Source organism: Triticum aestivum, chromosome 7D, assembly GCF_018294505.1.
Source record: "Triticum aestivum cultivar Chinese Spring chromosome 7D, IWGSC CS RefSeq v2.1, whole genome shotgun sequence".
NCBI classification, from domain to species: domain Eukaryota; kingdom Viridiplantae; phylum Streptophyta; class Magnoliopsida; order Poales; family Poaceae; genus Triticum; species Triticum aestivum.
The window spans coordinates 558,429,096-558,440,467 of NC_057814.1; the positions used below are offsets into that span (position 1 = coordinate 558,429,096).

Sequence of the window (11,372 nt, forward strand, 5' to 3'; positions counted from 1 at the left end):
TTTTAAAAAATGTTCAAAAATTTATAAAAGTGTTCATGAATTTGAAAAATATTCACGATTTCAAACATCTTCACGAGTTTAAAAAAAAGTTCATGATTTCACGAAATTGAGAGTGACAGTGTATCTCAGTGATGCAGCAAAATGTGATCATGGCCATTGAAAATTATGATTTTTATAGCCCTTTCGCTAGTCTTCTACAAAAGGGATATGTGAGGAAATGAACGGACATTTATCGGGCAAGAAACCTGCTGCAATACACAGAGCTCAACGCATACACCACTGACGAATGACTCATTTCCAGACATTACTGATTACTGAATATAGCTCAGATCGGTGCCCATAATTAATAGTCTCCCTCGTCTCTCCAGTTAAGCTAAAATTGTGACTCAACAATTAAATGTTCAACAGACCACCCACCGTTCCAAAACGGCAGCAGGAAACCAAGTAACCGCGTGCATGCAAAATGTATCTTAAGGCATCACGACATGGGGATACAGAATACAGAAAATGGTGCACTTTAGACTCCGAATGAACGAGGACAACTTCAGCCAGCCCCTCTCCCCCCTCCAAACCCGCATACACATCATCGAAACACGCAACCAGGGCGGTCTCTTTCAGTCATCAGACACCTTGGGGGAGCTCTCAGGCGTCTTGGGCATCGCGTCCGAGGCCTTCTTCGCCTTGTGCGCCTCCACCGCGGCTTTGAAATCATCCCTGACGCCAGTGTCCTTGAACTTGAGGGCGAACGTGGTGAGCCTGCCCGGCGAGTCGCCGGTGCTGTTGATGCAGGCGAACGTCACGCCCTTCTTCTCCATGTCCTTCAGCGACATGTCATCGTACAGGCTCGCGTTCAGGACCAGCCGGTAGTTGCCCTTGGCCCTCATGACGAGCCGGGACCTCTCGCCGCCGGACACTGGGATGTTCAGCTTTAGCTCCCCTTTTCCTCTTTCTTTCCAGCCCCCGTCGAGGTACTCGTACATTGCAGAGTCCGCGGTGAACACGGCCATCTCGTTCTCTTCGCCTGTCTCCACTGGGCCCTCTGGCATGATGAATTTCTTTGGTGCTTCTGCTGCAGCGACAAGCGATGGAACAGAACTCCCGTTGTTGTTCGTACCACCGATATTGAAAGAAGGGAAGGATGCGCTGTCGTTCTTTAGCCCAAATAGGGGAGCATTTGTGCTTTCTTTAGAAGCTGAGCCAAAGGAAAATGACGAGGCTGAAAACCCAGTTCCAGCCAGTCCTGTGAAGGCGTTATGACCACTTGACACATTCATAAAAGAGAACAGAGGTGTTGGTGATACATCCTTGGTCCCTGATTCAGATTCATCTTTCTTCTCAGCACCGTCCTTGCTGCTTTTATCTTCATCTCCACCTTCATTCACTTCATCCTTGGTCCCTGATTCAGATTCATCTTTCTTCTCAGCGCCGTCCTTGCTGCTTTTATCTTCATCTCCACCTTCATTCACTTTAGCAGCTTCATCTTCTGTTTTACCCTCGATTCCAGATGTCTTGCTGCTATCTACCTTGGGTTCTCCAACCAGCACTTTATCCTCACCAGTTCCAACCTCCGTGCTGCCTGCCTTGTTATCAGTTTCAGTAAGCGAAGAGTGTGCTTCCATTGGCGCATTCGACTTGTTTTCTGCATTTGACTCATTCAGGCCCGATTCATCCTTTTGAATCTCTGCTACCTCATTAGAATCTGCATTCTTGTCAACATCTTTCCCACTTCCATTGCTGGCCTCATCAGCTTTCTCAATTGAGCCCCTTACATTTGACGTTGTGACATCAGACGGTGGAGGTTTTGAGACAGGAATACTTGCTTGAACACTGGAATCACTTGTGGTAAACTTAATTGCAGAGAAAGGATTAGAAGAAGGAGCTGACGACGGCTGCTGGCGCCGAACCTTCACAATTTTTCGGGTTGCCATCACTTCCTCACTAGCTTTCTTAAATGTTCCTCCCTCTTGCTCCGGTGAGTCATCATCAAGCTCAGGATTGTCCTTGTTGATTTGTTTATCTGCAACCCTCTTCCGAGAGGTTTGAGCATGTTCCTCATCCGCCATCTTAGGAGCTTTGAGTACCTGGATATGAAAACATCAGAACAAACTAAGCAAACAGTAATAAACAACTTCATACAAGTAATCTTCCAATCATCATAGGGCATAGCAGAGTTTAGACACACAAATTTGACTATGCAGGCTCCATTTTTTGTAGTATACCAAGCCCATTCACAGAATTAACTTCAAATAAACCAGGAAAATTGAAAGGCATACACAAAAATAACGGCAAAGTAGGGAAAATGTAACCAAGAGAAGACACCAGGCATACACAAAATGGAAAACCATAATGTAGGCAATGTTACCCAAAGTGCAAAGATGAATGTGTAATCTCATATCATGTATTATGGTACTTGGACCTGTGACTAAGAAACAAGCATAACGGCAGTTTCCCAACTTCACGTAGAAACTGTAAGAGCATCTCAGATGGGATCCCAATCCCACCAGCATTGCTGCTTTCTGTCTACAACCATCCTCAGCAGTGGAGTATCTATATTATTTCTGGGTAAAATTTTGTTTGATGCTTGAGCAACAAAGATAAAATACAGGTCAAACTAAAATTTTAGCTTCTTGTCTGCAGTTTGGTTTTGGCTCAACTGTTTCAAAGATCAAAGGGTTTACAGCCAATATGTTGTTAGTTAACTTGTAAAGATTGCTCTTATATGTTGTTAAAATCCACAATATGCCTAGGTGTGTGAATTACATAGAATTATTTCAATGCTATGACATTAATGCGAATTTGTGATAACATTTCTCTTTTACCATAGCTATGCAACCCTGGCATGCATAGTTCCTTCCGTCCAATTACCTGACATCTGGGAACAGAACCAGCATGGTGTGGGACATTCAACTGCGGATATTCTCTGTGTGCTAGGTAAGATGTAGCAACAGTGAGCTCATCATTGCCGGATGACAATGACTACGAATCCAAGATAAATTGCACTACGGTGACACATTGCGATGTGGTGGAACAACAACCAAGAAGCGAATGGCTTTGCATATATAGAACAGACAAAAATATCGCCATTAGACTAGCGCCAACAAATACAACCATTACAAATACATTTTTATTTAAAGGATATCAATTAAATGTGGGAGGGTGGAATATAGGTAGTGGAAAATTGAGTTGGGAGTCAGTTGGAGCACGAAGAGATATGGAGGTGGAAATGTTTAGAGACGCCCGCATACTACACAATATTCATGAAAGAAAGAATATGTCGCCTCTAATAATAATATATCAAATGGTAAGCTCTGTGTTTGCGGAAAAAAAATATTCTCCTGCATCACGATGTTGGCATAGTACTAACATACCACGGGCAAGGTAACGCCTCCTAGAACTAGAAGCTTGCATGTTATATACGCAAAATTATGCTTACACATGTACTCCCTCCGTTCGGAATTACTTGTCATAAAAATGGATGTATTTACAACTAAAATACATCTAGATACATTCATTTCTTGGACGAGTAATTCCGAACGGAGGGAGTAGGTGGTATTTTAACATCTAAAGCAGGAGAATTTGTATATATGATCGATGAGAAATATTTTACTAAAAGGTACAAATCAAATCCAGCCTACACAAATATATATACTAATGCATGGAAACTCCTAGTCCTAATAGCTCCGAAGCTGCAGTGGTCCAAGGAGAACTTTATCTTTTGGACATTGAAAGAAGTTTAACAAATTACACATATGAATATTGCAATATTATGTGGAAGGACATTTGTTTTCTTAGAAAAAGATACATCTCTGTAAGCTGTGCGAAAAATAAGTAGATCGAAGCACTAGTTTTCCTTGTGTTTGTTTGCACATGGTAGAGGCGAAAATATTTGTTTTCCGAAATTTTGAGAATCCATAGTGTATTCCCACATGTACAAGTGGGAATTCTCAGGTTTTTTCTTTTTTTACTTAAAGTTAAAATGCTTCTGAAGCTTTTGGGTGAAAAAGAACGAAGCTCCCTGCAGCTCAGGAGCCAACTGTCTACTGTCCTGATGTGGTGGACAAGGAGCGCATCGCGCGGATGGCTTGGAGTCAGGATGCTTGGGGAATGACTCTCACCACCGCATCGATCCAAGCCATCTCCTGGTGCACGCGCATCAAGACGAATCCTTTCCGTCGGGCACAAGAGGCCCACTATTCCCCCAAAAAATTCAGCTGTGTATGACAAACAATTTCTGCAAATCTAACCGCCCGCGCATGCTGTTCTTGTTTCATCCATACACACACCACAACAGAACACGCACACATACATGAATCAAGCAGCAAACATACATCCACAGGCAATTTAACGGAACTTTTACCTCGGAGACAAGCTCGGCGGCGACTGGGCGTCGGGGCGAGCTTGGGCCGCGACCTGGGCTCCCGCGGCGGAGGAATTGGGCTGAGATGTGGTCCGACGGAGGAAGGGCTCGGGAGTGGCTGGGGTCGACGGAGGTGGGGGAGGGGGGTGGGGAGTGGGCGGTGGTGGCGGCGGCGGCGCAAACCCTAGCACCGGTCTCTGCTCGCCATGTCGCCCGCGGCGGTGGGAAGGAGCAGAAGAAAAGAAAACGCTTCAGGGGTGCGAGGGGAGGAGAGAAACAGGAGTGAAGTGTTCAGTTTGCGCTGTGCCCAGTGCCCCCTCCACGCGACCAACCCCGATGCAGGCCACGTGAAGGCTGCCGTACTGGGACGCCAGGGATTTTTTTTTTTTTTGAGATAATGGGCAGCCTCATTCATACATTTCAGAACTGTTCAGTACAAACTATAGTCCTGATACCCGTAAAAAAAAAAACTATAGTCCTGATAACTTCAGGAGATACATTAAACCAGTATGACCCTTCATCATGTTCAGCAGACTTTGCTAGAACATGAGCTGCCTCATTACAACATCGACTAACATGAGTAAAACAACAGGATAAGAACCTGTCATTCACTTTGCTCTTAATTTTGCTGATCAAACTGGCATAATCTGTCTCCACACAAATTTTCTAGAAACCGGAATCTTCAGCAAAAATCAACGCATGGCGCATTGCAATAGCTTCACCGAGCTCCGGATTATCAACATGATTAACAAACCCTCTGCTTGCTGCTAGCACCAGACCTAGATGATTTCGGATCACAACACCAATGCCCATGCGTTTAGTCTGGGCAAAAATTGCAGCATCAACATTGACCTTGACCGACTCGGCCGGCGGCGGAGACCACTTCGGGATTGACACCTGGTGCTCACGCCTATTGGAGCCAATCGACCTGAAATTGTACAATAAGATAAAATGAACATAAGCTTTGATCTTGCCCACCACACATGAAGGATGATCCATTTTTTCACCATTTCTTATGTTGTTCCTGTTCTCCCATATATGCCAAATCGCCACGGCAAGGATCAGTGCATGTAAATCTGAGGCACTAGCAATCCAATACAGAAGCCATTGTTGTATATGGACAAAGCTTTTCAGTTTTAAAGACAAATCAAATGACTTTTTAAGCTCTGCCCAGGTTTCTTTAACATAATGGCACAAAAGGAAGCAGTGTTCCACGGTCTCAAACTTGTTACAATATATGCAATCATACCTTGTTGAAATTGACCGTTTGTGGAGCTGATCACCCATGGGAAGGCAATTGTGAGCAATTCTCCATAGTGCTATCTTCATTTTATCTCGACACTGAATTATCCACAGATTCTTCCACAACTTCTGCATAACATCTTGATTCAAGGAAGATCCACTACCGGCAGAGCTTCGATTGATCCAGAACAAATTTGTACTTGCAAGATTGTAGCCCGACCTCACTGTATAAATTCCAGTCTTGGTATGTGGCCAGGAGGCGAAGTCGCTGCACCCTTCAGAGCTTACGGGAATTTTAAGAATTCTTTCTGCAATGCCATGATCAAAGAGTTCTCTAACAGTATCTTCTTTCCAAGTGGAACCATTACTAGAGATTAGAGTGCTCACTGTTTGGCTATCTTCTACAGGAATTAATGTTTGCATTGTCCCGTGTATGGTGTCCCGGATGATAGAAATTTGTTTTTGGTCTTCAGCTCTCCATAGCAATCCTCTCCGCAGGAGCTCCTTCGCATACATAATTCTTCGCCATGTGTAGGATGCTGCTCTTGGGCATTTTGAATTCCAAAAGTCTCCATCAGGAAATTTGTTGGGGAACGTAGTAATTTCAAAAAAAAATCCTACACACACGCAATATCATGGTGATGCATAGCAACGAGAGGGGAGAGTGTTGTCCACGTACCCTCGTAGACCGTAAGCGGAAGCGTTATGACAACGCGGTTGATGTAGTCGTACGTCTTCACGATCGACCGATCCTAATACCGAAAGTACGGCACCTCCGCGATCTGCACACGTTCGGCTCGGTGACGTCCCACGAACTCACGATCCAGCAGAGTGTCCAGGGAGAGCTTCATCAGCACGACGGCGTGATGACGGTGATGATGAAGCTACCGGCGCAGGTCTTCGCCTAAGCACTACAACGATATGACCGAGGTGGATTATGGTGGAGGGGGGCACCGCACATGGCTAAGAGATCAATGATCAACTTGTGTGTCTATGAGGTGCCCCCCTCCCCCGTATATAAAGGAGTGGAGGAGGGGGAGGGCCGACCCTCCAATGGCGTGCCCCATGGGGAGTCCTACTCCCACCGGGAGTAGGATTCCCCCCCCCCCCTTCCCTAGTTGGACTAGGAGTGGAAGGAAGGGGGAGAGAGGGAGAAGGAAAGGGGGGGCGGCCCCCCACCCAATTCGGATTGGGCTTGGGGGGCGCCCCCTCCTAGGCCTCCCTCTCTTCTCTCCCACTATGGCCCAATAAGGCCATATACCTCCCAGGGGGTTCCGGTAACCTCCCGGTGCTCCGATATATGCCCGAACTCACCCGGAACCATTCTGACGTCCAAACATAGTCATCCAATATATCGATCTTTATGTATCGACCATTTCGAGACTCCTCGTCATATCCGTGATCATATCCGGGACTCCGAACTACCTTCGGTACATCAAAACACATAAACTCATAATACCGATCATCACCAAACGTTAAGCGTGCAGACCCTACGGGTTCGAGAACTATGTAGACATGACCGAGACTCATCTCCGGTCAATAACCAATAGCGGAACCTGGATGCTCATATTGGTTCCTACATATTCTACGAAGATCTTTATCGGTCAAACCGCATAACAACATACGTTGTTCCCTTTGTCATCGGCATGTTACTTGCCCAATATTCGATCGTCGGTATCTCAATACCTAGTTCAATCTCGTTACCGGCAAGTCTCTTTACTCGTTCCGTAATGCATCATCCCGTAACTAACTCATTAGTCACATTGCTTGCAAGGCTTGTAGTGATGTGCATTACCGAGAGGGCCCAAAGATACCTCTCCGACAATCGGAGTGACAAATACTAATCTCGATCTATGCCAACTCAACAAGTACCATTGGAGACACATGTAGAGCACCTTTAATCACCCAGTTACGTTGTGATGTTTGGTAGCACGCAAAGTGTTCCTCCGGTATTCGGGAGTTGCATAATCTCATAGTCATAGGAACATGTATAAGTCATGAAGAAAGCAATAGCAACATACTAAACGATCAGGTGCTAAGCTAACGTAATGGGTCAAGTCAATCACATCATTCTCTAATGATGTGATCCCGTTAATCAAATGACAACTCATGTCTATGGCTAGGAAACTTAACCATGTTTTATTCAACGAGCTAGTCAAGTAGAGGCATACTAGTGACACTCTGTTTGTCTATGTATTGACACATGCACTAAGTTTCCGGTTAATACAATTCTAGCATGAATAATAAACATTTATCATGATATAAGGAAATATAAATAACAACTTTATTATTGCCTCTAGGTCCTATTTCCTTCAGTCTCCCACTTGCACTAGAGTCAATAATCTAGATTACACATTAATGATTCTAACACCCATGAAGTCTTGGTGATGATCATGTTTTGCTCGTGAGAGAGGCTTAGTGAACGGGTCTGCAACATTCAGATCCGTATGTATCTTGCAAATCTCTATGTCTCCCTCTTTGACTTGATCACGGATGGAATTGAAGCGTCTCTTGATGTGCTTGGTTCTTTTATGAAATCTGGATTCCTTTGCCAAGGCAATTGCACCAGTATTGTCACAAAAGATTTTCATTGGACCCGATGCACTAGGTATGACACCTAGATCGGATATGAACTCCTTCATCCAGACTCCTTCATTTGCTGCTTCCGAAGCAGCTATGTACTCCGCTTCACAAGTAGATCCCGCCACGACGCTTTGCTTAGAACTGCACCAACTGACAGCTCCACCGTTTAATATAAATACGTATCCGGTTTGTGACTTAGAGTCATCCGGATCAGTGTCAAAGCTTGCATCGACCTAACCATTTACGACCAGCTCTTTGTCACCTCCATAAACGAGAAACATATCCTTAGTCCTTTTCAGGTATTTCAGGATGTTCTTGACCGCTGTCCAGTGACCCACTCCTGGATTACTTTGGTACCTCCCTGCTAAACTGATAGCAAGGCACACATCAGGTCTGATACACAGTATTGCATACATGATAGAGCCTATGGCTGAAGCATAGGGAACACCTTTCATTTTCTCTTTATCTTCTGCAATGGTCGAGCATTGAGTCTGACTCAACTTCACACCTTCTAACACAGGCAAGAACCTTTCCTTTGCTTGATCCATTTTGAACTTCTTCAAAACTTTATCAAGGTATGTGCTTTGTGAAAGTCTAATTAAGCGTCTTGATATATCTCTATAGATCTTGATGCCTAATATATAAGCAGCTTCATCGAGGTCTTTCATTGAAAAACTCTTGTTCAAGTATCCTTTTATGCTATCCAGAAATTCTATATCATTTCCAATCAATAATATGTCATCCATATATAATATTAGAAATGCTACAGAGCTCCCACTCACTTTCTTGTAAATACAGGCTTCTCCAAAAGTCTGTATAAAACCATATGCTTTGATCACACTATCAAAACGTTTATTCCAACTCCGAGATGCTTGCACCAGTCCATAAATGGATCGCTAGAGCTTGCACACTTTGTTAGCATCCTTTGGATTGATAAAACCTTCAGGTTGCATCATATACAACTCTTCTTCCAGAAATCCATTCAGGAATGTAGTCTTTACATCCATTTGCCAAATTTCATAATCATAAAATGCAGCAATTGCTAACATGATTCGGACGGACTTAAGCATCGCTACGGGTGAGAAGGTCTCATCATAGTCAACTCCTTGAACTTGTCGAAAACCTTTCGCAACAAGTCGAGCTTTGTAGACAGTAACATTACCATCAGCGTCAGTCTTCTTCTTGAAGATCCATTTATTCTCGATGGCTTGCCGATCATCGGGCAAGTCAACCAAAGTCCACACTTTGTTCTCATACATGGATCCCATCTCAGATTTCATGGCCTCAAGCCATTTCGCGGAATCTGGGCTCATCATCGCTTCCTCGTAGTTCGTAGGTTCGTCATGGTCAAGTAACATGACCTCCAGAATAGGATTACCGTACTACTCTGGTGCGGATCTTACTCTGGTTGACCTACGAGGTTTGGTAGTAACTTGATCTGAAGTTACATGATCATCATCATTAGCTTCCTCACTAATTGGTGTAGGAGTCACAGGAACAGATTTCTGTGATGAACTACTTTCCAATAAGGGAGCAGGTACAGTTACCTCATCAAGTTCTACTTTCCTCCCACTCACTTCTTTCGAGAGAAACTCCTTCTCTAGAAAGGATCCATTCTTAGCAACGAATGTCTTGCCTTCGGATCTGTGATAGAAGGTGTACCCAACAGTCTCCTTTGGGTATCCTATGAAGAAACATTTCTCCGATTTGGGTTCGAGCTTATCAGGTTGAAGCTTTTTCACATAAGCATCGCAGCCCCAAACTTTAAGAAATGGCAACTTTGGTTTCTTGCCAAACCACAGTTCATAAGGGGTCGTCTCAACGGATTTAGATGGTGCCCTATTTAACGTGAATATAGCCGTCTCTAAAGCATAACCCCAAAACGATAGCGGTAAATCAGTAAGAGACATCATAGATCGCACCATATATATCTAGTAAAGTACGATTACGACGTTCGGACACACCATTACGCTGTGGTGTTCCGGGTGGCGCGAGTTGCGAAACTATTCCGCATTGTTTCAAATGAAGACCGAACTCGTAACTCAAATATTCTCCTCCACGATCAGATCGTAGAAACTTTATTTTCTTGTTACGATGATTTTCCACTTCACTCTGAAATTCTTTGAACTTTTCAAATGTTTCAGACTTATGTTTCATCAAGTAGATATACCCATATCTGCTCAAATCATCTGTGAAGGTGAGAAAATAACGATACACGCCGTGAGCCTCAACATTCATCGGACCACATACATCAGTATGTATGATTTCCAACAAATATGTTGCTCGCTCCATTGTACCGTAGAACGGAGTTTTAGTCATCTTGCCCATGAGGCATGGTTCGCAAGTACCAAGTGATTCATAATCAAGTGATTCCAAAAGTCCATCGGAATGGAGTTTCTTCATGCGCTTTACACCAATATGACCCAAACGGCAGTGCCACAAATAATTTGCACTGTCGTTATCAACTCTGCATCTTTTGGCTTCAATATTATGAATATGTGTGTCTCTACTATCGAGATTCAACAAAAATAGACCACTCTTCAAGGGTGCATGACCATAAAAGATATTACTCATATAAATAGAACAACCATTATTCTCTGATTTAAATGAATAACCGTCTCGCATCAAACAAGATCCAGATATAATGTTCATGCTCAACGCTGGCACCAAATAACAATTATTCAGGTCTAAAACTAATCCTGAAGGTAGATGTAGAGGTAGCGTGCCGACCGCGATCACATCGACTTTGGAACCATTTCCCACGCGCATCGTCACCTCGTCCTTAGCCAATCTTCACTTAATCCGTAGTCCCTGTTTCGAGTTGCAAATATTAGCAACAGAACCAGTATCAAATACCCAGGTGCTACTGCGAGCATTAGTAAGGTACACATCAATAACATGTATATCACATATACCTTTGTTCACCTTGCCATCCTTCTTATCCGCCAAATACTTGGGGCAGTTCCGCTTCCAGTGACCAGTCCCTTTGCAGTAGAAGCACTCAGTCTCAGGCTTAGGTCCAGACTTGGGCTTCTTCACTTGAGCAGCAACTTGCTTGCCGTTCTTCTTGAAATTCCCCTTCTTCCCTTTGCCCTTTTTCTTGAAACTGGTGGTCTTGTTGACCATCAACACTTGATGCTCCTTCTTGATTTCTACCTCCGCAGCCTTTAGCATTGCGAAGAGCTCGGGA

General features: G+C 44.0%; 1 protein-coding gene across 1 annotated transcript; it reads right to left on the minus strand.

Annotated features, from left to right (window-relative positions):
• Positions 1-287: 287 nt before the first annotated feature.
• On the minus strand, positions 288-4,607 carry LOC123164809 (nuclear pore complex protein NUP50B). The gene is made up of 2 exons (XM_044582398.1): positions 4,358-4,607; positions 288-2,081 (listed from the first exon to the last, which is right to left on the minus strand). Exon 2 carries the CDS (start codon positions 2,061-2,063, stop codon positions 615-617), a length of 1,449 nt encoding a protein of 482 aa, XP_044438333.1. The 5' UTR covers positions 2,064-2,081; positions 4,358-4,607; the 3' UTR covers positions 288-614.
• Positions 4,608-11,372: the final 6,765 nt, after the last annotated feature.

Coding starts and splice junctions, on each gene's coding strand:
- LOC123164809 (XM_044582398.1), bottom strand. CDS start 2,063: ATGGCGGATGAGGAACATGCTCAAACCTCTCGGAAGAGGGTTGCAGAT.